The 26,563-nt window shown below is 42.3% G+C and overlaps 1 protein-coding gene across 3 annotated transcripts in view; it reads right to left on the bottom strand.

The window, feature by feature from the left end:
• leap2 (liver-expressed antimicrobial peptide 2) overlaps positions 1-26,563 on the bottom strand; it is a 61,881-nt gene that overhangs the window by 4,702 nt on the left and 30,616 nt on the right. For 2 of the 3 annotated variants that reach the window (XM_069893371.1, XM_069893375.1), the window contains exon 4: positions 25,520-25,588. In XM_069893371.1, coding sequence (XP_069749472.1) covers positions 25,520-25,588 — 69 coding nt within the window. Of the gene's footprint in view, positions 1-15,021; positions 15,122-25,519; positions 25,589-26,563 lie in introns of those variants that run through there. The other variant, XM_069893373.1, reaches the window with a different exon arrangement.

The following is a 26,563-nucleotide window of genomic DNA, read 5'->3' as shown; positions in this document are numbered from 1 at the left end:
GCTGCACAAAAGGATATCACTATTTTGCTCAGAATTGGTGAGGTTCTTCACATGTCATGATTTGATCTGAAAGCATAACATTCCTTTTGATATCTGATAACAGACTGTTGATTAGGAATATCATTTTCTCTATAGTTATTTTCTGCGTTTTCTGAAGATAGATGGACTAATTTTGACATGGGAGATAGAGAGATCTGTGGTGGAAATTGTGCTGACCGGCTGCATCACCATCTGGTATGAGACCTCAATACCCCAGAGTGTAAAGCCCTGCAAAAGGTAGTGGACACAGCCCAAGAAATCACAGGCAAAACCCTCCCTACTATTGAGAACATCTACAGGGAATGCTGCTGTCAGAGAACAGCAGCAATCATCAAAGATCCACACCACCCAGCAACCGTTCTGTTCTCGCTGCTGCCATCAGGAAAGAGGTATAGATGCCACAAGATTCATACCACCATGTTGAGGAACTGCTTCTATCCCTCCACTGTCAAATTCCTCAACAACAAACTCAATCAGGGATTCATTCGAGGACTCCTTCTTTTGCATTTTATTGGAATTTTTTCTCTCCTCTCTACATTGCACGATCAGTCGTTTACATTTGTTTATTGATTGACATGTGTACATTGTGTACAGTTCTTTTTTGCACTACCAATAAGTGGTAATTCTGCCTGACCCACAAAAGAATCTCAGGGTTGTATGTGATGTCATGACAATAAATCTGAAATCTGTTGTCTATTTGGAACTCTTACAGCCATTGGTACAAATCTCTTCTGACTCTCACCTGCAGAATGAAATATGCTCCAGCAGGGTGCAGCTTGTAGCACATCTTTTAGATCAAGAGGTCCTGGATTCAAGTGCTACTCTAAGTGCCTAACCAGGAAACCTCAGCTCGCACCACAGTGTAAGACTGATCAATAGCCTTGCCCATCTTCTAGACCCTTTTCTTTCATCCAACTTTTTGTGTATTTTTCCCAGTAACTTAACCAATTATAATTACTGGTCACAATCATATTGCTTTCTCTGAGATCCAGTTGGCTGTCATACTCAACTCTGTATGAGAAAAGTTACTATGCTTTAAAACTACTTAATTGGTTATAAAATATACAGTGAAATCTTGAAAGGGATAAGCAAGGCACTATGTAAATTTAAGTCTTGTTACTGTGCATGTGTGTATTGCAACTCAAGAAATATACATAGGTCACAAGGGAAGTTTGTGTAAAATGGCGTGAAGCAAGGCTGTGTTCTCGCACCAACCCTCTTTTCAATCTTCTTCAGCATGATGCTGAACCAAGCCATGAAAGACCCCAACAATGAAGACGCTGTTTACATCCAGTACCGCACGGATGGCAGTCTCTTCAATCTGAGGCGCCTGCAAGCTCACACCAAGACACAAGAGAAACTTGTCCGTGAACTACTCTTTGCAGACGATGCCGCTTTAGTTGCCCATTCAGAGCCAGCTCTTCAGCGCTTGACGTCCTGCTTTGCGGAAACTGCCAAAATGTTTGGCCTGGAAGTCAGCTTGAAGAAAACTGAGGTCCTCCATCAGCCAGCTCCCCACCATGATTACCAGCCCCCCCACATCTCCATCGGGCACACAAAACTCAAAACGGTCAACCAGTTTACCTATCTCGGCTGCACCATTTCATCAGATGCAAGGATCGACAATGAGATAGACAACAGACTCGCCAAGGCAAATAGCGCTTTTGAAAGACTACACAAAAGAGTCTGGAAAAAAAACCAACTGAAAAACCTCACAAAGATAAGCGTATACAGAGCCGTTGTCATACCCACACTCCTGTTCGGCTCCGAATCATGGGTCCTCTACCGGCACCACCTACGGCTCCTAGAACGCTTCCATCAGCGTTGTCTCCGCTCCATCCTCAACATCCATTGGAGCGCTTACATCCCTAACGTCGAAGTACTCGAGATGGCAGAGGTCGACAGCATCGAGTCCACGCTGCTGAAGATCCAGCTGTGCTGGATGGGTCACGTCTCCAGAATGGAGGACCATCGCCTTCCCAAGATCGTGTTATATGGCGAGCTCTCCACTGGCCACCGTGACAGAGGTGCACCAAAGAAAAGGTACAAGGACTGCCTAAAGAAATCTCTTGGTGCCTGCCACATTGACCACCGCCAGTGGGCTGATAACGCCTCAAACCGTGCATCTTGGCGCCTCACAGTTTGGCGGGCAGCAACCTCTTTTGAAGAAGACCGCAGAGCCCACCTCACTGACAAAAGGCAAAGGAGGAAAAACCCAACACCCAACCCCAACCAACCAATTTTCCCCTGCAACCGCTGCAATCGTGTCTGCCTGTCCCGCATCAGACTTGTCAGCCACAAACGAGCCTGCAGCTGATGTGGACTTTTTTACCCCCTCCATAAATCTTCGTCCGCGAAGCCAAGCCAAAGAAAAGACTGTGCATGTCTATGCTTGATCTGAGTAATCAGTACTCATTTGGAGAGTGAGATGTCAATCAGCTCTAAGCCATGGAATACTGTACTTGAGATATGCCCTCTCCTTGTCAGACATGGGAATGCTACAATATCCACAAGGGATCATAGGACAGGAATTTCTTTTGATTTTTGCCCCTTCGCAGCCCAGGATGCTGAAATCTTAAGTTTCAAGTTCTTAACAACAAATCTTAAGTTGAGGTTGGTGACTTCAGAACAGTCCAAGGAGCAGCCCTGGAACCTTCCTTGGCTTCTTGCACAGTATCATGTTTTACCACACATAAAGCACAAATAGTACGGCTGCTGTCGAGACATTTGTGTAATAAAAGCACCCCCCAGTTACAAAAGTCCTGACTTATTTTTGAACTTTACTAAAAATTTCCAATGAAATTTTTATCCATTTTTTGAAACAAGTTAAGCTTGCCTAATGTTATAGAATAACTTCACAGGTGAATCTGTGAGATGAATCAGTGCCCAACAGTGCAGCTGTACTGAGGCAGAGGCGATATTTTCAGCAGGGGTTAGTGGTTTGTGTGGCTGTTCGGAGGTCTATACACGTATGGATTTGACAACTGCTGCAAAGCTGCAGACATCTGCCAGGTGGGAAAGGGGCATTTTTTGTGTGCCTTCTCTCCCCACAACCCCCCACCTCCCCAGCTTCAAATTTCAGGACTTCCTCACTCTCCTGTCACAGCTGTTTCTTTGATCCATTTATTATTTCCATCTTACAATGAACTTAGGTTACAAACAGTCTTCAGGAACAGAACTTTTCCATAACCTGGGGACTGCCAGTACCTTTTAGTTTTGCAAGAGACCAGATTAGACCAACATTAATCTCACCTACCTTGGGACACATCAACAGTAAAGTGATGTATGCAATGATTAGTCTCACTCTCCAACCTCCAGCTTCCATCTTTCAAAACTGTCGAGCAATTGCTTCAGCCCTGGTGAAGTCTGTGAGTTGTCAGATCAGGTGTGCTTTAATATCTGTTGTATTCAAGGACAGTGTCTGTTTTATCTTTTATCTACACAGACTGGGCTTGCATCAGATTATTTGCCAAGTATTTGGCAACTTTAAAGATTTAGTAATGATCTCCTCACAAGCCATTCCTCAAACAAGGGAGGGAGGAAAAACATACACTGTTCTGACAACTTTTTTGGTTTTACTAACAAAATGATGCGCATTATGCGCGTAGCTTCTGCTCTGAGATGTCAAAGATTTTGGGATTCTTTCATATCCCTAGGGAGAAATGCCAGACTCTCAAGGAAAATAAGTGAAGTTCTTCCAAAAATAAAACTCACCCAAACTCTACCCTCTTCCTTGCTGGAAAATATGTGGGTCAGTGACACCTGATGAGAGAATATAGCCTTGTGTGAATGCTGATATGTAGCTATTCCACAATGGCAGGAAACACAGATCTCCACAAGGGAAGCCAATATCCTGTCCTTGCCTCAGAAGGCTACATGGACTTTCCAATCCATGCAATGTAAGAAGCAGAAACCCCAACATACAGTTCCCTTCCCAGGCTGAGGGGCCAACTCCAGTGCCCCAGCAGAGATCACCTCACCAAGCAAATTGAAAATTGACCCTTGGGCTTTTCACATTTCTCTGAATTAATATTAATTTAAGCTGCAACTTTACCCAAAAAAGCACAGCACCTGTCGAATATGATGAGAATGCGAACCCCTGTAAGATTACTACAAAGGTTACATGCCTTTTTTTTTTATATCATCATTAGAAGTTAAAACAACGATGAGTTCAGATTTCTCCCAACTGAGTTTTGCTGAATAGGTAGAACTTAAAAATAGAACTCTTAATCTGCCTATCTCTGTGACTTCCCACATGGGAGATATCCATGCCCTGGTGGAGCAATCCCTATTTTAAGAGTTACAACACATGGGTTCAAGTGTTAATACCCAGTTGGCTTCTTTATTTAAAATGCTACTTAAAACATTTTTCATTTACTAAACTTTTGATGATTTCCCTTAATCTCATTGAGACACTTGTTCCAAATCTGTGTAAAATAGTAATGCAATGATGGAAATTACTGATGTTATTATCATTAAAGTCATAGAGTAGTTTTCCACATAATCCAAAATGTGGCCAGCCTGCTTCCAGGGCCAACTTTTGATCTGACCTTTTATAACCTACGAGTTGTGTCCAGTTCTCTCCTTGGTTAATAGCCAACTAGCAAAACAAATTGAGCACAGACAAAGGTTGAAAACTGGAACTTTCTGGACTGAATGTTTAACTCTACGTACAGGTAGGTCACCTGAGTATCTGTGGGTACTACATTGTCTCCTTCTCCTCTCTTATAGCAGTGTACCACCACTATAATCCCTCATGCCCCCATATATCAGAAGCAGTACATTTTAGAGCTCTACCTGGATGAGACCTTTAAGCTCTTTCAGTGGGTACCCTATGCCACTAGTTACCTTCCATCGAAACAAATAGTTCCATCTCAGTTTCCCACATGGTTCCCTTCATACATTTTTTCAACCAAATCTGAAGTTTTGACATGGAATCTAATTAATAAACCTGGAAGAGAATTCCGTGACTCCCAAACTTCCTGTGTAAAGATGCTTTTTAATTGTTTCCTCTTTTATTTTTATGTGTTCAATTTGAGGAGGATGTAAGGGAAGTCAGTTCATAAATAATGATTGAAACTGTGTGAGTCTTCTCTTTATGGCTGCATCTTCATTATTAGTTGATTCAGTGTAAGTTCTATGAAATAGGACTGATGGCAGATTCTTTTTAACTTTGACATTCCTTCCTCCATCCAATGAGATGTCCTGATTTTTAAAAAAATGTAGACATTCAGCGCGGTAACAGTTCCTTTCGACCCATGAGCCCGTGCTGCCAAATTACACCCAATTGACCTACAACCCCTGTATGTTTTGAACAGTGGGATGAAACCGGAGCCCCTGGTGAGAACCCACTCAGACACAGAGAGAATATACAAACTCTTTACAGACAGCATGGGATTCGAACTCCAGTCCCAATCGCTGGCGCTGTAACAGCATTGTGCTAACTGCTACACAAACCGTGCCGCACACTGAATCTGCTCAATAGACTACCTAAATGTCCAGAATGAGGGCATTCAGACAAGAAGGTCATTTATCAACCGAAATCTATCAAATACTGTCAGGATGTTAAGTTGAATTTTGAGTGCAACCTCCAGCAAATTTTTTCTTCCAACGTAAATACAAGATGAAAGTTCAACAGATTATATTTAAAGGATCTTGCAATGTATCCATGATTCATGTGGGGATCATAACTTACGTTATCACTAACATGTTTATCGAGTCACTAATTTCCAGATTCCCGGAAATGTGTTCCAGTCTCTGAACCAATTTTGTTAGTATCCAAAAAAAATGGTGCAACATCGAAGATTCACATTCCCATAAGGTTATCTATCACTCAAGAATGTTCTGCTAAACAGCTATGAGAAACTTAGCAGGAAATGCAGCATCTACAGGTGGCAAAGGATAACTAAAATTTAGAACGTGAGCCCTTCATCTAGGTAAGAACAAAAAGCAGACTAACACCTGCTTAAAAATGTGGGGGGGGGGAAGAGAGAGAGGAGGGGAGAGTAGGAAGGGGGAGTGGAAAAGGTATCAGCTAATAGGTAAGCGATCATTGGTGGATATGGGTGGGAGGGTAGAAGGAAAAAAAAAGCTAATCGGAAGAAGAGGTAACTCTGAATCGATAGGTAAAGGAAGAGGAGGGTGGGGAGTTAGAAAGGAGACAAATGGATAGGGAAGGAGATAGACTCAGAGGAAGGGTTGAACAGAAGGTGGAGAAGTTGATGTTAATGGTATCTGGTTGGCAAGTGCCCAGACAGAAGATTAGGTATTGTTCTTCCGATATGCAGGTAGCCTCAGTTTGGCAGTGCATGAGGCCAAATTGATAGACATGTCTGTGTGAGAATGGTGCATGGAATTAAAATGGCTGATCACTGGGAGGCACAGATACCCCAGGACTTCTGGATGATTTTTGGGACTATTGTTTTTACATTGGTGCACACCTGCAAACAGAGTGGACAATTATTGTGACACCTCTCAATGGCCTTCAGTTAATCTATGCAAGAAAGCAACTAAAATCGTTGCTCAACAGAATATTGGCACCAAATACTTTTCATTGTTTATTCCTCAAGCTTTAATATCACCTTTAATTTTACTGATTCCATTGTTTCTTTGTGACAGGCATTCAGTAATTCAAACCACACAAGTATTCATAATTTTGAAACGACATGCTTCAATGTTCCTACAATTTCCTCTCAGACTTTTATTTGTAAGACAATTACTATTCTCTTCATCAAACCATCTACTTTTTATAAACATCACTGTAAAATATTTCATAGAAAATTTATACACACAAATGATCCAAAGTTAAAATCAACTCTTGCATATATTAAGTTCAGACATCATCTGAAATGACACTTGGTGAGAGCAATTTTCCTTCTGCCATGTACTCTGTCATTTAACCACATGGTGGAGACATTGAGTCATGTTATGCACTGTTTAGTCTTGTGAAAATTAACGGCTGCTTCAGGGATCCCTTGACAACGAGCTTTCTAACTATTTTTTCCATGCTATGTGCCTGCCCTCCCCACCTATGCTGAAGTCAGAATACATTTCCTGGAGAGCGATTTGTGCTCTACTTTCCTCTGACCATTATTCAATTAGGCTTAACAGTATATTAACCATGATTTCCATATTAAAAATATTATTTTGTTACTGTTTATTTGTCACATACTTAGAACAGTGAGAAGGGTTCTTCTTTGAACCAGATGTAGAGGTTGTCTCCAGCATTCATACAGACGTGTAAATTGCACAGATTATGGGATTACACTGAGAAGAAAGCCCAATTAGCACCAGCAAGGGTTAAGGGGTTCATTCCAAGAGCCTAATGGCTGCAGGGAAGAAACTGTCTTTAAGTCTATTTCTGCATGCTTTCACGATCTTAAACCTCCTCCCTGATGGGAAGGGAGAGAAGAATGTGTGTCTGGTGTCTGATGAGTCCTTTAGTACATTAGATGCCTTTCCTAGGCAGAAGGAAATGTAGATGGAGTCCATGGTGGGGAAGGAACATTGTGTTATGGTCTGAGCTGCATTCACTGTGCTTTCTGTATCTTCTTCCAGTCTTGAGTAGAACAACTCCCACACCATGGTGTGATGCATCCAGCAAGTATGCTTTTGATGGTTCAACTGTAGAAATTATTGGGAACAAGGAGGGCATGCCGAACTTTCTTAGTCTTCTGAGAAATTAGAGGCATCTGTGTACCTTCCTGACATTCATGTCAATGTTCAAGTTCAAGTTTATTTCTCATCCGATGGCACAAATAGAACCCAAAGAAAAAGCGCTCTCTGTCCTCGGTGCAAAACCATGTAAACACACAACCAGACATAACATACATAGAGACAAGTGATACATATGCAGGACAAATACAGATATATAAAAAGAAATATTGTTTAATAAATAGTAGAGTCTTAGAGGGTAAGTGTGAGTAGTTCATTTAATCGTTCAGCATTCTCACATTCTGTGGGAAGAAGCTGTTTCTCAGGCTGGTACTCAGACTCTGATACTCAGAGTCAGCTTCAGAACAAGTCTAATCGGGGGCTTTAGGGTAACTGCAGGATGGGGGGAGGGAACAAACTGACGCTCGAAAACTCTCTCAGCGGGGGAGGGGGGGGAGCACGGATGCCATACCTGCATGAACTTTCTCCATGCACTGCCATCACACTTCCCCCTCCCTCCAATGTAACAGATAAACACGCATGCTTATAATATGTGAAGACAAAACCATGTGATGATGCCTGGCTCCACTTTATAAGTATATCATGATCACATGCAAATTGATGTCTTAACCAATGGATCCACAGCAGAATTAATTTAATACAGAACAGCATCAAACAACATTACCCCACACTTTAGTCAATCTTCCAGGCCACAATGATGCACTTCACTTCTAACAAGCTTCACACTGGAGTGGAACTAAGCTACAGGACTAATGAGAGGCTACGTTTATGTTGCCTTCGCTCTGGAACAAGATTAGCTCAGCCTCAAACTCTGCTCGAACTTTATGGGCCCCCTTCCCTGTGAAGCAGTCAAGTTTTGGTTTCTTCCTTACATCTCTCCTACCGACGAGATAAAAAAAACCCTTTAAAATATTTGTTATGTGAGGTGAAAAGAACCATAGAACATTACATCACAAAAAAAACAGGCCATTCAGCCCTTCTAATCTGTACCAAACTATTATTCTACCAAGTCCCACTGACCTGCACCCAGTTCATAGCCCGCCATACCCCTCCCATCCATGTACCTGTCCAAATTAAATGTGAAAATTGAGCTCACATTGACCACTTCAGCTGGCAGCTTATTCCACATACCTACTACTCTCTGTTCCCTAAATGTTCCCCCTAAACCTTTCCTCTTTCACCCTTAACCCATGTCCTCTGGTTTGTATCACAACTAACCTCAGTGGAAAAACAAAATATAGATTGACCTCATAAATTACAGTATTTATTCTAACATGCACCCTTTCTCCATAAAATGTAGAACTGTGAAATAATTCAGATGAAAGAATATCTCTTTTTCAAATGGGTTTTACTTGATGGATCACTTTGTATCTGCTGTCTGTTCAGCAAAAAGCTCCCACAACAGTACTTTTGGCAGAAAGATCATGGAATTTTCTTCCTGTCACAATCTATAGTGTTAGGTTAACTCCTTCCCTTCACACTATAACTGGAAGCTAAGTACATCATTCACATTGACCCTCCCTATTCCAATCTACTGCTTTTGTGATATTAAACCATACACGTTAGATGGGTTTTAACGTTCAGTTGTTTGTACTGAATTAATTGAACTGTTGGTGTAAGCTACTGCAATAAACCTTACAAACTTTGGTTAGGGAGGAGGATAACTATTTAGACTTCTACTCACATTTGTCAGTCAGTGACACCTGATCAGACACGGACATGATGCACAGTTTTTTAGCACCCACTATCAAGGCTTAAAAAAGTCAGGACTGCTTCACTGAGAACCTTTGCTCTGACTGTACCAGTGATAGGTGTAAAGGTCAAAACCTTGTGTTTTTGCTTCTTAGTTAATTTTGTGCTTGTCTCTTTAAGAAAGACTGTTTGTAGTGCTACCATAGTGACGGTGATGCAATATGTCATAATATTTGTGCAGTCTAAGAGCTTCCATCTCATTCTTTGAGAAACTATGAAGCGAACGAGAGCTTGAGATCATTTTCTTTGAATTTGTCTTATTGATCATTATGAAAATCTTAACGTGAAGTTTTGCAAAATGTTTATCAGTTTTATCAATGAATTAAAGCTACATAAAGCTGCATCTACAAAGTTTGGTTTATTGGATTAATAAGATAGTAATTCAGAATATCATCCTCATGTTTCCTTGACACGTTTTAAAATTAGGAAATACTAGCACTTGGAAAGTATTGTCTATAACAGGGACCATCTCAATTCTGCATCCCACTCCCATACTCACTTATCTGTCCATGACCTCATGTACCATCCAACCAAGACCTCCTGTAAATTGGAGAAACTACATCTGGTTTTCTGTCTGGACACTCTCCAGCTGGTTGGCATTAACATCGAGTTTTCTGGTTTCTGCTAACCTGCTCTCCCTTCCCTTCCCCATTCATCTTTCCCTCAGCTCTCCACCCCTTCCACCCCTTCCACCTTGCCATCCCTCCTCCCCTTGCCTATTGCTGTGCCCTCTTTCCATTCTCCACCTATTATCTCCTGCCTTTGCTACCATGCTGCCCCCATACACTTCCCCATACCTTTTTATTCAGACACCTGCTGACATTTTTCCATACCTTGATGAAGGGCTTTGTGTTTTTTACTTCAAACATGTTCTTTGCAGACTTTTGAGTTTTACTGCTGTCAATTTAACCTGAAATAATTAAAAGGAAAGCTAACCAGAGCAAAATTAACCATGAAACTACTCTATTGTTGTAAAGTAGCTAAATTATTCATCTAGTACACACATGTCCTTCAGGAATTGGTCTAGTCTATATATGTCAGCAGATATTAATTTTATTAACTCTTTACTCCCTGTTCAGCTCAGGTGCAATTCTGGATGTATAATAATCGCATGATGTCCACATTGCATGAACACAAAAGTCGTGCCACACAGTTAAATCAGTCCAATTGTAATAAAAGGCCATAGAGCCAAATTGCTTCCTTTATTTCTCCTTTCACAGATTATGTCTGATATGCTTCTTTGAAACACCTTTCAATGTTTTTATTATGTAATTATATTAATCTATCTTTTGTTGTTGAGAAGTAATGAGGTCTTTCCTTTTCCTTGATCCTGATACTAACATTTAGATCCTGAAAACTGAGTTTTAGCACTTACTCAACCAATAATCTCCTCTCTGCAGCTGGTTCTCTTGATTTGAATTAAGAATGACCTTCAGCATGAAGTAAGGCATCATTCTTTCGGGGACTGCATGCAGCTGGAGATCAAATTCTTTAGTATCACGAGCATCTGCCCATATATTTCCACTGTTCATATTGTGAATAATTTAGCTATTTTTCAGTCCCATCACAATAGTCCCACTTTTTGATGAACTGCAGTCATTTAATAGTTGCCACCTTGCCAAAGTTTTTAAGTCCCAACCATGAGCGCTGCATTCCATCATCTTAGGCAAGATGTATCCATAAAGCTATTTGTATATTATCCATTTGCAATGCAGGTATGTATGGAGCTGAACAGCAATCTCATACATACAAGACTTTCAATGTGCAAAGCAGATTGACTCATGATTACCTTGCCAAAGTTTAAATGAAGAGGTAAAGGTAAGTTTATGCTCACCACAACATTGCACTGTAAGAGATTCTCACAACATATGGCATAACATATGCTTCCAGACTAACAGAAATGTATTTGCAGTTAAAATTATTTTTTAAGCTCAGAGTCTGCAAATTTTTGCAGATCTGACGGAGCTTTGGCATAAACCCCGTTAACAACATATTTCCAACTGAAATTTTAAAAAAAAACAAAAAAAATATTTCCAACTAGATAAGGGAATGTAGTCGAACAATGGGTTTCCATCTTCGTGCTCAGAATTTTTTTTCATGTGATAACTGTTCCACCTCATATTTCTCAGCCTGATAAGATAACATCATTGGAAGATCCTGGAGTCAGCTTGCAGAGCAGTTGAGCAACTCAATTTAAAAAAGGCTACAGTGTGTTTGGGCAAAAGAGAAAAAAAAGTCAGTTACACCCATTCTCCATGTGGCAGGTCAGTGATCCTTGTCTTATGATTGTCATGTCTAATTTCTATCAACTGAATCAAGAAAATCACAGCCAGTGAAAGAAGATAAAAAAACATAAGAAGCAGTGGCAGGGCAGAACATATGGTCCCTCCAGTCTGCTCTGCTATTTAATAAAGTCATAGCTGGTGTCATCTTGGCCTCACTCCATTTTCCACATCATCCCTTGCATTCCCTATAATCTAGAAACCTGTCTTTCTCAGCTTTGAACATATACCAAGATTATTTGGATAGCGAATTCCTCAGATGCATGGCCCCTCTGAAAATAAATTCCTCATCTCTGTCTTAAACGGCTGATTCCTTATTCAAAGCTAAATCTCCTGGTTCAAGAGGCATAAGAGTCGGCAAAAGCTGGAACCTGGAGCAAAAAAACAATCTTCAGTGAGTGAACCAGCATCAGGGGGAGAATAAAAAAGTCGTTTGAGGTTGGACCCCTTCACCGTGACTTAAAGGGTTCCGACCTCGAATGTTGACAATTCTTTTTCTCCCACTGATGCAGTTCGACCTATTGATTTCATTCAGCAGGTTGTTTTATCTCCCTTAGTTCTACATTCCTCCATAAGAGGAAACATCTCTCAGCATCTAATCTTGCAAATTGCCTTCAGAATAATACTTTTTAATAAAATAATTTCTTCATCTTCTAAACTGCACTGAGCATCAACCCAACATGCTCAACCTTTCCTCATAATTCTGAGATGGGGATAAAAACATAAAATGCCGGGAATATACATAGGTCAGAGAGAAAGAAACATTGTTAACATTTGGAGATGGAATTATATTCTTGGTCTTACATTTTGTGTCAGCTTTTACTATTTTGTTACAGTTGCTAAAATATCCATTTTGTTACGGCTGCTAAAATTAAAACCCTGAACTTTAACTCTTCTGATCCCAGCTTTCAAACAATGTTCTAAAAGAGCTGCTTTCACTGAGCATCAGCAATTGCTCCTTTAAAAAATAAGCTTGACTTTTTTTATATTTCACACGCATTACAAAGTCTGCTTCACTCTTATTAACGCTGCTTACCCAGGTCCCATACCTTATCCCAGACAGTATCTGGAATTGTGAAATCAAAAAAAGCACTGGAAATCTGAAGTAAAAGGAGACACTCAGCAGGTTGGACAGCAAGACCAAAGCAGACAAAAGGGACAGGCTTTCTTCATTCACTGAGTATCCCTGATCTGGAAAGCAATGCCTAAAAGAAGAGGAAGTAAATTAAATTATAGCTTTAAAAAGCTTTTTGGATAAATCAAGATTTTTTTTTAATGGCAGGATTAAAAGGAAAGGGGTGTGGAATAGGACTAACCTGATATTCTTACCACATGCAAATGGGCTCCTGAGCCATGATTCCTGCAGTGAACTGGAATTCACTGTCTGTTGTTCAGATGGCTGGCTCCTCCCTTGGCTCCACCCTCACCTACCCCAATATAAACCTTGGTTTTCCCACTTTACCTCAGATTCACCTGAGGAGTATTGTATCTATCGGCCATTGATTGTAAGTATTAAAACCGTGTTTGTGCTTCTCACAAGACTCTGAGTGCAATCAGTCATGTTACAATTTTAATAGCTTACTTTGAAGCAGGATGGAAGCCCTGTTGAATCAGGCAGGCTCCAGGTCAACCTTCTATCCCCAGAGGCCCCAGAGGAATTTGCCTACTGGCTGGAATGCTTCCAGTCTTACCTGATGGCCATACAAGAAGTCTTGAACTCCAATAGTCTCCAGAGTTCTGCACTTCTCTCTTGGGTCAGCCCCAAGGGGTTCGCTGTCATCTGGGACTGTGCAACTTATGAGTCTACCATAGAAGGCTTGAAGGCCCACTACACGAGGACTCAGAACAATGTGCTGGCGAGACACCAGCTCTCTCAACATCGGCTACATCCGGGTGAGTCAGTGGACGATTATGTCTTTGAACTATGGGCCTTGAATAGGAAATTCCACTACGAAGCGATCATGGACCGGGTGAGAGAGGAGGAGCAAATCCGGGACACCCTCGAGGCAGGAGTGAGGATGAGGTACGTGAGGCAGCAACTGCTAGAGTTGGGGAAGAAAGACTTGGCCAGCAACTTGGAGCTGGCGAAAGTGCTCGAACAGGCCCAAGTAGGAGCTGACCTTACAGGCAAAAGCGGCGGCTTTTCAGAAGACCAGGTCAGTGGGGCGCCAGTGACCCCTGCAGCCCCAGTGCTGACTGCTGTGGCCACACGTAAATGTAGATGCCACTTCTGTGGACAGGCACAGGACCCCCGCGCCCGATCCTCCATGAAAGACGCCGTGTGTTCAGGATGCGGTAAGCAAGGGCACTAGGTGAAGGTCTGCAGGGCCAAGGCGAACCCAAAGAGGGTGATCATGTGTGTGACCCATGAATCAGCGTTCGACCTGTGCACTAGTCCTGAAGAGTCGGCCCCAAGCTGCTCGCCGTCAGCATCTTGTTGTGCCTCGTGGTGAGACCCATCACCAGAAGTAAAGCATCACGGAAAGCAATGGCGGCCATCTTGCCATGCCTTGTAGTCGACACCACATAGTCCTCCCTCAGATCAAGATGGAGGGTGGCCATCTTTCTGTGCCTCGTGGTCAACGCCATCTTGTCTGCCTACAGGACAGGAGGAGAAAGTCGACATTGGGGTTTCCAGAGCACTGGCATCGATCATCCTGGATCAGGCAAACCTCGCCAGTTGAATAACTCAACGATGGAGGTGAGGGTAAATGGACACTTGACTGATTGCTTGCTAGATACTGGCTTCACTGAGAGCTTTAGAAACTTTGCGACTGCTCTGCAGCGCAACTTAAAAGTGTATCCGATGGACTATCGTATTTACCTAGCATCACACATGCACCTGCTGCATGCCAGCCCAACGTATGCCTACGTGGCTTACCCTGATGACAGAGACGACACCGTCTTAATCAGAGACCTAGCACCTGCTGGAACTGAGGATCCAATGCCTCAAACTACCCAGGAACCACCAAGTACCCCACCCAGGGTACCAGATGACACTGCTCAGGAAGTGGGTCAATCTACTCCACGATCAGAGCCGGAGCCCTCGAGACCCAATAACCCTGCACCACAGGGGGTCCAGGAAGTTCAGGAAGCCCAAGGTCCTCCAGTACTGAGGTGCTCAACCAGAATAATTAGACCTCCTGACAGACTCTCTGTTTTTCCTTGAGCCAATATTCATTTAGATCACAAATACATCATGTCTCTATAAAGAAACCTGACCTGAAATGTTTGCTGACCATTTCTATCCATGGATACTGTTTCACTTGTTACATCCCCCAGCGTTTCTTTGTTCACTCAAGGTTTCAGCATTTGCAATTGTTGTGTTTATTCAGAAATGCTCAATTCCATGCAGCAAACAAGGGTGGTTCTTCCTTTTATAGCAAAAAAAAACAAAAGCAATGAAATATCATATAATATTCACATAATATTAATATATTACATTAAATTGAATTCAAGAAAATAAAATCAAACATTCTTAGTTGTGTTGATGCTTACAATGTACACAGATGCACGATATTCTACTTCAGAATTTATGGTAGCAAGAAACAGCATTGAGTTGCTTGCCAATATTAAACTCAAAATCAAACTCCTCTGGTCTTATGTAGCATAAAGCTCTCCTTTAACCACAAATTTATTCTCTTTCCTGCAGATGGACTTACTTATATAAATCAGCAGTTCTCCCAGGAGCAGGCAGAATGCCAATGCCTGCAATGTTCCAAAGTGCAACATTCAGTGCCAAATATGTGATAGTGGAGGAGTGTGCTCATATTCAGAGTCAGGATCTGAATCAGGATTAATTGTCATGAACAAGTCATGAAATTCAGTGTTTTGCGGCAGCGTCGTAGAGCAAACGTACATATTATAACCATCTTACAACATTACTATGAAAAAGTAAATAATAAATAACAATACTAGTGCGCGAAAAGTAAGGCAGTGTCTTTGGTTCATTGATTATTCAGGAATCTGATGGCAGCGGGGAAGAAGCTGTCCTTGCACTGCTGAGTGCTCGTCTTTAGGCTCCTGTACCTTTTCCCCCAATGGTAGCAGAGTGAAGAGGGTGTGGCCTGGGTTGAGAAAAGAGGCTGCTTTTTTAAGACACCACCTCCTGTAGATGTCTTTGAAGGAGGGAAGTCTGGTGCCTGTGATGTCGCAGGCTGAGTTAACAACCCTTTGGAATTTATTCTTGTTCTATGATTTGCTGCCTCCATACCAGTCAGCGATGCAACCAGCCAGAATACTCTCCATAGTACACCTGCAGAAGTTTATGAGAGTCTTTGGAGACATACCAAATCTCCTCAGACACTTCACAAAGTATAGCCACTGGCGAGCCATTTTTTTGTGATTACATCAAAGTGGAGGCTCCAGGACAGATCCTTGGAGATGTTGACATCCAGGAATTTGAAGTTCTTGACCCTCTCCACTACTGACCTCTCGATGAGGACTGGGTCATGTTTCCCTGATTTTCTCCTTAAGTCAACAATCATCTCCTTGGTTTTGCTAACGTTGAGCGCAAGGTTGTTGTTGCACCATTCAATGAGCTGATCTATCTCCCTCCTATACACTTCCTCATTGCCATTTATGATTCTGCCAACAACTGTGGTGTCATCGGCAAACTTGTAGATGGCATTGGAATTGTGCCTGGCCACACAGTCATGGGTGTATAACGAGTAGAGCAGTGAGCTAAGCACACGTTCTGTATTGATGATCAGTGAGGAGATGTTGTACTGACTGTGGTCTTCCAATGAGGAAGTCAAGGATCCAGCTGCAGAGTGGATTCTTCCACGAATTAAATCCAAAGTTAGAATTACAACTTTTCTATTATTAAACAGTGCTTCATTCTGTTTATTTTAACTCCAAATGTTATTTTCTCTCCAACAGAGGGCGTTTCTATACAAATCAATCCTCTCCAACACATCGAATCTTCACTTTGACAGAGAAAGGTAAAAATTGCAGATGCTAGAATCTTGAGCAAATAATGAGATGCTGGAGGAACTCAATAAATCAGATATAGCCACAGGCATTAATGGTCAGTCAACATTGGGGATAAACCATGACAAGGACCTTTACATCCTTCCCCACACCCTCTTAGCAAATTCACAGTCTGCAAAGAGGTGAGTGACTGTCTCCTTTCTGCTGCAGTTGTCTCAGGCCAAAGTGCATATTGGGTGATATTCTGGTCATGCGGAAAGGACCTGACTGCGGGAGGCTCCTCTCACCTCCAGCATGGCAGCAGGCCACCTGCATTTTAAAGCTTGCCACAGGCTAGCCACATCTTGACATGTGCCTTGGAGTGATTTGGGGAGTTGCTTGTGGGTACCATTAGCAGTGAGGGAAAGCATATAGGTAACCTGTCTCTTATATGTCCTTACCCTAATCTGTCCCCATGTAATATTGGAAACCATAAAGAGTATGTACTTAGGGACACATAAGCAAAATTTGGCCTATGAACAGGGATCACTGAGAAGATCATTGTGCAAGGTCATCACCCCTGTGTTTTTGGAAAGATAGCATTAGAGCATGCAGCCTAGTAATCATTGTTGTAAAAATGAGACTTTCCTGAGTACACCCAACAATCAATTGGTTTGAATTTATATTGCCTGAAATTCTGCCTTTTAGTTTCTCACCATAAAATGTGTTTTTTTTATATAAAATAACTCTACAATTTTGCAATAAGAAAACGCAACATGAATTTAGTTTCTCTGCTCAACTACAATGAAGTTTAGTCATACTACCAGTAAAAAGGATAATACATAGGCCTGGAATGTGTCATTTGATCCAGACATTCTGTACTGCACTGAAGTTCTCTGTATAGTAAATTCTATGTGCAACTTGATCCTGAATTACCAGCAAATGCTGGGTGGCGTACCCAAGGTAAATGATTGAAATGCTGTTTCATTTAGCATGCCATGTGTATTCTGCTGCACACGTGAAACTTAAGTTACAGCACTCAGGCCTTGGCTAAATATTTCTTCCACGCTCCGTTAGAATAAATCTTTACTTATATGTCACTTTATATCCTTAATATCCAGTTACATGACACTATCTGGCAGCTCAACTAAGTTCCTTTGTTACAGTAATTCATTTATGACATTTAACATGAGCCCTCCTGTGCTATTTTGAGCTTCATCCAGCAGGAGAATAGGCTCATTCAGATCACGAGACCGAGGCTATATGTTACAAATTGGGTTCATTGAAAGTAAAAATTATCTAATAGCAGAAAAAAAACCAAATCAATCACACTTCAATCACCTTCTTTGTAGGTAGTCCCTCGGGATCGAGGACAACCTGCTTGCTCTCAGTTCTGAGGGGTTGAAGATGCCTGTCTATTAGTTTTTTTAGTAAGTCATGCCCACTTCACAAGAGCTACCACACGAGCTTGACTGAGTGAGATCTTGATGCAATGACAAGAAGGTCCAAAACAATTGGAGATCAGGCTCTGTTCCACATGTAGACTCACTCTGCCACCATCCACCCCACACCTATTGCGCGCGCACACACACACACACACACACACACACACACACAATTACCTTCATTCTTTTCATGCGTTGCCCACCATCCTGCTACTTTGATGTCTGTGCCTGCCCCTCTATCACCATCAACTCAACTTTTACCCACCTCTCCTCTTATTTGCTGCACATCTGCACAGAGCCCCTATGTCCCTAAATGCAATAAAGTTAAATTCCCCCTGTCCTCACCTACCAGCCTCCGCATCCAACATATTATCCTCCGGAATTTCCGTCAGCTAAAATATGATTCACCACCGGAAACATCTTCCCCTCTTCACCTTCCATAGGTACCACTCCCTCTGTGACTCCCTCGTCCACTCATCCTTTCCCACTAATCACCCCTTTGGAACCTTTCCCTGTGATCGCAGGACGTGCCACGCTTGCACCCACACCTCTTACCTCATCACTGTTCAGAGCCCCACACAGTCCTTCCAAGTGAAGCAGTACCATGTTTGTGAATCTGCGGGAGTCATCTACTGCATCTGGTGCTCCCACTGTGGCCTTCTCCACATCGGATTGTCTAGATGAAGACTGAGAGATCACTTCATTGAGCACCTTCGCTCGGTCTGCATCAGTGCCAGGGATCTCCCAGTGCCAACCATTTTATATCTGTGCCCCACATCTGCACCAACATATCTGTCCATGACCTCTTGCAATGCCAAACATGGGCCACTGTAAATTGAAAGGGCATTACATAATATTCCGTCTGGGCACTCTCCAACGAGATGACATTAATAGCGACTTCTCTGGTTTCTGCTAGACCATTCTTCGTTCTCCATCTCTTCCCTATCCATTTGCCTCATTTCCTCTAGCTCTCTACCTCCTTCCCTTTCCATTCACAGAGCCATCCCCTTCCTCCTATTTTCTCTTGTGCCTTCCCTCCTTATCAACTGGCCTGTGGGCCTGTGCTCCTCCTGCAGCTCTCCTCCTCCCCACCATTTTATTCAGGTGCCTGCCTATATTCTGCTCATATCTTGATGAAGCACTCAGGCCTGAAACATTTTCTTAATGTATCTTTGCTATATAAAGTACATTGTGTGACCTGCTGGGTTTCTCCAGCATTACGCTTTTAGTATAATCACTGCTCTGCAGACTTTTGTGATTTACTCTCCATATCCTCCCACTTACAATTCATTCTCCCTCAGTTTCTCTACCTCTGTTCCCCTTACCCTATCCACCTCCCTCATTCTCACTCCCTTGCTCCTTCTCCTTGTTGCCTTTCCTTTTCCTATCCCTTGATTTCCTTGCTCCTCCTTTCCTTAAACCTGGACTTCCATTATTCTCCCCCTCTATGCCTGCCTTCCCTCAACTCTTGAACAGCCGCGGGCTTGTCCCTTCAAGACCTGTGCTATTTGCCCTCTTCAGGGGGATTCCCCAATCACTGATTGCATCCACCAAACCATCCCCACTACCCCAATACTGGCAGCTGAGATTTTATCCAAGAAGTCCAGTGGTTCTGGGTAGAATGCGAATTTTGGGCATCATGACTACTGGGATCACATTTCTTGACACAACTTTTAGCTTACAGTTTCTGTGAACTGGCATCACTAACATTTATTCTCACTTCTAATTGCCTGGAAGGAAGTTTCAGTAAGCACCTTGCATCATCGTGGTACTTCTACTGAAGATACACCCACATTGCTAATGGGTAAGTTCAAGACGATGGCTCTCACATCAACAGCGATGAAGTATTTTGAAAGGCTGGTGTTGAAGTATATCAGTTTCTCTCTGAGTGGCTACATGGATCTGTTCCAATTTGCCTGCCATAGCAACAGGTCTGCAGTGGATGCCATCTTATTGGCTCTGCACAAAGCCCTGGAACACCTGAACAGCAAAGACTCATTTATCAGGATGCTCTTTATCAACTACAGTTTGGCATTTAACACCATCATTTCCTCAAAATGGATCACCGAACTCCAAGATCTGAGTCTCATCATCCCACCATGTAAATGTATTCTTGATTTCCTCACCTCCAGACCATAATCAGTGAGGACTGGTAAGAACATCCCCTCCATAATCTCCATCAGTATCAGAGCACCACAGGGCTGAGTTCTTAGCCCTCTACTCTACTTAATTTACATCTATGACAGTGAGCCTCAGTATGACAACAACACCATCTAAAAATTTACTGATGATACCATGATAGTGACAATGAGTCAGCAGACAAGAAATAGATAGGAAACTTGGCTGAATGGTGCACCAACAACAACTTTGCACTCAATATCACCAAAACCAAGGAGCAGATTGTTGACTTCAGGAAGGGAAAACCAGAGGGGTACGACCTAGTGATTATTGGGGGATCAAAGGTGGAGAGGGTGAGCAAATTTAACTTTTTGGGAGTCACCACCTCGGAGGATCGTTCCTGAATGCAACACACTAATGGTGTCATGAAGAAAACACATCAACGCCTTTACTTCCTCAGAAGTTTGCAGAGGTTTGGTATGGTATCGGAAACCCTGGAAAATTTCTACAGATGTATGATGGAAAGTGTGCTGAATGGCTGCATCATGGCATGGTATAGGGACACCAATAGTCCCGAGCATAAACCCTGGAAAAGGTAATGGGCAGAGCCTAGGACATCATAGGTAAAACCATCCCCATCATTAAGAACATCTACAGGGAACTCTGCCATCGAAGAGCACCAGCAAACATCAAGGATCAACATCACGCAGCACACACTCTGTTCTCACTGCTCCAACGTCATCTGTTGCGATTGGATTGGCCCTTACCTGGCCATGCACATCCAGAGCATCATCACAATATTTCCTCCCATATCTCTGTATCGTAACTTCTGCTGTCCATCGAGGATATAATCCTTGATATTTTTTATTCTTACCTGCAAGTGCCCCTGGCCATCATTATCAAAAGGCCATATCAACATTCACATAAGTATTAATGACACCCAAACCATACCACACTGTTAAATGCTTGACTGGTATCCTACACTGGATGAGCAAAGATTTCCTTCCATTAACTACTAGAGTAATTAAGGGGTGACATGGTTAGCAAATGGTGCAATGCTATTACAGCACCAGCCACCCATTTTTGAATCCAGTTTGCATGTTTTCCTCATGTCTTTGTGGGTTTCCCCTGGGTGCTCCAGTTTCCTTGCATGTTCTAAAGACATACCAAGTGGCTCTGTTAATTGGGTGTATTTGGGCAGCATGAGCTCATGGGTAGTAAGGCCTGTTATCGTGCTGTATCTCTAAACTTTAAAAAAATGAACACTAAAGCCTTTGGTCTATACACAAACTGTTTCTTAGCCACTATCATTTCCCTGACATTTTTTTAAAAATCTCTTATGGGATGTTTCTGTCTCAGGTAAGGTGGATATTTATTGCCCATGTCAAATTATCCTTGAAGAGATAATTCAACCATTGCATTTTGTACAGTGAGAGCATTTACCAACAGGTGAAACATGGCCTGTCACTTACTGCAGTCTCAGGTATTGCAGCAAGCCTCACATCATTGTTCATTGTTGTTGGCTTTCTCAGTGATCAAACTTCTCAAGGCCACAACATCTGTGCTCCTGCTTTGGATTCCCTCAAGGATATTGATGGTAGAAAGTACCATGATGGTAACACCATTCATTGAATGCCAAGAACAACTGATTAAACTCTGTTGAAATAGTCATTCTCAGACAAATGAATGATGGTTTGCTTGCCACCACTCACTCCACACCTGTAGGTAGCCTGTGTCTTTTTTAATGCAGGCAGCAATTGCTTGATTTTCTTTTAATTGTGAATGTAACTGAACATTTTGTTTCCATCAATGAAATGGCACATTTATGATTTTATGATGGAGGAAAGGTTATTAAAGTAGCTGAAGATAGTTGGACCTATGACACTACAGTGAGGAAATCCTACAGTGATGACCCTGGGTTGGGAATGATTAATCCCCCACCAACAACCACAACCATTTTCTTTTATGTTATTCATGATTTCATCAGTGGAAATTTTCAGTTAATTCCATTGTTCTTTCTGTCACACTAGTCAATTGCTATCTTGGTAATCATTTCTGGAAGTAAGACATTTTTTTCCATTTTTGAGCAATGGCTTTAACAAAGTCTGGTTGTAAATTGTCCTAGCCAACCCCAAAGTAAGTATCACAGCAGTTTATTGATGAGTAACAGAGCATCTATGGCATCCCTATGTCCTATGGCTCGTAAGGGATTAAGGTGGTATGTGAGTAGGGGAGGGGGGGGGTGGTAAGGGTTGAGAACCACTGAAACATTCATGATTTTAAATAACTATATCAGACCTTGTCATCACCTCATGACTTTCATTCATTATGTCTTCCTTGAAAGCTCCTATGTGTTTTTAAACCACTTTCTCAACCTGGCCTGACACAATCAACAAACCAGACACAAGCTCCAAGATTTTTCTTTCTTTATGCCCGTTTAGAATTGTATCCTCTCATTTAGTAATTGAGACGCACAGCATGGTAACAGGATCTTCCAGCCCATGAGCCCATGCCACTCAAATACATCCAATTGACCTACAACCCAGTACATTTTGAAGGGTGGGAGGAAACCAGAGCATGAAGACGCAGGGAGAATGTACACATTCCTCAAAGACAGCGCTGGAATCGAACCTGGGTCACTGGTGCTGTAATAGTGTGCCATTATCCACTATAGCACTATACAGCATCGAGTCCACGCTGCTGAAGATCCAGCTGCGCTGGATGGGTCACGTCTCCAGAATGGAGGACCATCGCCTTCCCAAGATCGTATTATATGGCGAGCTCTCCACTGGCCACCGTGACAGAGGTGCACCAAAGAAAAGGTACAAGGACTGCCTAAAGAAATCTCTTGGTGCCTGCCACATTGACCACCGCCAGTGGGCTGATAACGCCTCAAACCGTGCATCTTGGCGCCTCACAGTTTGGCGGGCAGCAGCCTCCTTTGAAGAAGACCGCAGAGCCCACCTCACTGACAAAAGGCAAAGGAGGAAAAACCCAACACCCAACCCCAACCAACCAATTTTCCCTTGCAACCGCTGCAATCGTGTCTGCCTGTCCCGCATCGGACTGGTCAGCCACAAACGAGCCTGCAGCTGACGTGGACTTTTTACCCCCTCCATAAATCTTCGTCCGCGAAGCCAAGCCAAAGAAAGATCCACTATAGTTTGATGGTACTGTTGACAGCAGCCTCTATTTCTTGGCTGATTATTGATGGTAGAATGACAGTGTAGTGATGGGTCTGGCCAGATTAGCATTACTCTATATAGATAGAAACTGCTTGAACAGTTCTTTTATTTTGTCAATGGATTCGGAGATTGTAAATGCTCTGAAACCATTGGACCAGAAGCACAGGTTGTTGTGGAGTTCAATTTTCAGCACTGACAACAGGAAGGTGCAGGGCTAATTGTTTTCCCTGTAAGTAGTACAATGGGTTCTGAATTTGAATAGCGATGATGATTGGGGCCTCAGAAAGAGGCTGAGATGCACAAACACTGAGCATATTAGTAAGGCTGGAGGATTAGTTAATGGACAGAAAAAAGGGAGTAGAAATTAAGGGGTAATTGTCAGGATGGCCAGATGCTCAGGCTCAGAGGAGGAGACCAATGGTAACATACCCAGTTGTTGATGGTATAAGGAAGGCTACCACGGAGGTCACTTTGATCAAGCTCAGCAGCAGACCTTGCCCACACTTGGATATGGAGGCATGCATGCTCTGAGCACACATAGACACATTCTGATCACACAAACCCCTGGGCACAGCTGTGGTCTTGGTTACATGCTTTTCCTCAGCCTTGCTCCCTTCCTCTCTCCAATCCTGGTCTTTTCCCTCCTTGAGAATTCCCTACCTCTATCCCATCCCCTAAATGCCTCCCTCAATCTACTCCCTCATTTGTTTCCACTCTCTCTCATCTGCCCTTTCATTCACCTCCTTTCTTTATACCCCCTTCTCTTTTAATTCCATTGCCCGTCCTTCTCCACGCCTCTATCTTCTCCCTCATCTCCAGCTGGAATTAGCTCACTTTCTGGATACCCACTGAACACTTCCTTTTCACACTTTCCAATCAACATTCCCACAATCCCCATTGTGCCTAACTCAGTGAAACCCAATAGCCATGGCATGTGGCTCATTCCATTCTCCATCAGCCACTCTCAGAAAGAACTTCAAAAAAATCTTCAGCCAACCAACTTATACTTCCTGATGCTGGAAGTATGCTGGATTGTGCTCTTCCGCATCTCTGTAGGATGATTGACAGATCTACATGGTACTTTACCACTGTACAATGGATTATTACTGACACAAAACTTGTAGGCACAGTCCTAGTAGGGGCCAAAGAGTATTCTAATATACATATATATATGCATTTATAGAGGCAAGCACTGCATTGGGAATATGGGAGTAGATGAGTTTTGAATGACCTCAAACTTTTGGAAGGGAGAACAAGAAAGGTCAGCCTTTATTAGCTCCAGACTTGAGTATTTATTAAGGCTTAAACTAAAAAATTTGGGCGTATCAGTGAAATAAGGGATACAGGCATTGGGCAGCAAAGTGAAATAGAAGACTGATTATGTGGTTGATAGTATGTAGAAAAAGGATGGTTACTCCTCTTTGACTGCTAGTGCTAAATACACAACCACAGTGGGTACGAACATTGCATGAGGTAAGTATAACCAATGGTCCATCATTGGCATGTGGTTCATGCAAATTACCAAATTAATTTTTCTCAATTTATTGCTTTTGTAGTTATTTCCTGCTGTAGCACATTGCTCACATTTCATTACATCACTTGTAGGCATTAGATGACCATTCCCACGCAAACCTTTGGTATGACATTTATCTTTCCCACACCTCTTTGTCAGACCAGTTACTTGTCATTTAACATTCAATTTTGAATGGGTTGTAAGATATCATGAAACAAAAGTTGGGAGGCTGAAACTTTGGAAGAGCAGGGAAATTTGAATTAAAATTGGTGACTATTTGCAATGCAGACAAAATGAAGCATTTCAATGTATCCCATGTTAATCAATATCTGCACCAAATAGAATCTACAAAGAGAGAAATGTTATAGGTCAATAATCTTTCATCAGATGGAAATTGACATAAATAGCAACTCTTTTCTTTTTGCATGTGTGTTGCCTGACCCACAAATTACTCTGGATTCAATGACTCCATATTTTTCTGGAGTAAGTCATTGGATAAATTGCTCCACATTTTTTTTTGATCCACTACAAATAGACAACAAAATCATGCTCTGATCTATTGCCAACCATTATAAAGGGGAGAAGAGCTCAAAAGACTACCTTGTAATGTTGTTCCTGGGGTTGGTTAAAGAGGCTTTTCACAGATCCCACTTGCCCATTTGCAATATTCTGAAAGAGACATTTATATAAATGTATTTCAGCAACTTATTGTTCAATTTTTATTCTTGACAATTGGAGCAAACAGAGAAGTCAGGATGCAAACAGAAACCCACAAGCAATGATAAAAGAGTTGGCAGATGACACAAGGCAGAGGCGTAGTGTAATGCTAGAATAGGCAAGTAGATAGAGACAAGATTGGGTTTTGACAGGATAAGTGGGATTTGAAAATGTAGTGCTGAGACCTGAAAAATATAAATGAGAGGATACAATTCTAAACGGGCATAAAGAAAGAAAAATCTTGGAGCTTGTGTCTGGCTTTTTGAATGTGTCAGGCCAGGTTGAGAAAGTGGTTTAAAAACACATAGGAGTCTTCAAGGAAGACATGATGAATGAAAGTCATGAGGTGATGACAAGGTCTGATATAGTTATTTAAAATCATGAATGTTTCAGTGGTTCTTAACCCTTACCGCCCCCCCCCCTCCCCTACTCACATACCACCTTAATCCCTTACTAGCCATAGGACATAGGGATGCCATAGATGCTCTGTGATTAGTAAGGGATTACTTAAGGTGGTATGTGAGTGGGGGAGGGGGGGGAAGGCTGAGAACCTCGCTTTAAATAGATAAACAGTAGGAGGGAAGATTGAATGGAGGTGATGGGCAAAACAACAAAAGTAAAAGAGGAAAAAGTTTACTTAGACAAATGGTGGATAAGGTCTGGAATGCACTGCAAAAGTGCTGAATGGAACTGGATAAATAATTGAAAGAATAAGGTCTTCAGGGGTATGTGGAGAGGCCGGGGAGTACAACTAACTGGATGGTTTTTACACAGCACAGGTACAGACTCGCCGAGGCGAATGTCCTTCCTTACAGAATCTGGTAAGAAGGGAATCTATGAGCTGACCAACCAGAGCAATTTTTCAAATAAAACTGGGTTGCCTCGTTTATTTTATTTCCAAAGGCATTGGAATCCGAAAAGCCCGCC

Source organism: Narcine bancroftii, chromosome 8 (genome assembly GCF_036971445.1).
Source record: "Narcine bancroftii isolate sNarBan1 chromosome 8, sNarBan1.hap1, whole genome shotgun sequence".
Lineage (NCBI taxonomy): Eukaryota > Metazoa > Chordata > Chondrichthyes > Torpediniformes > Narcinidae > Narcine > Narcine bancroftii.
This window is presented reverse-complemented; position numbering and strand designations above follow the sequence as displayed.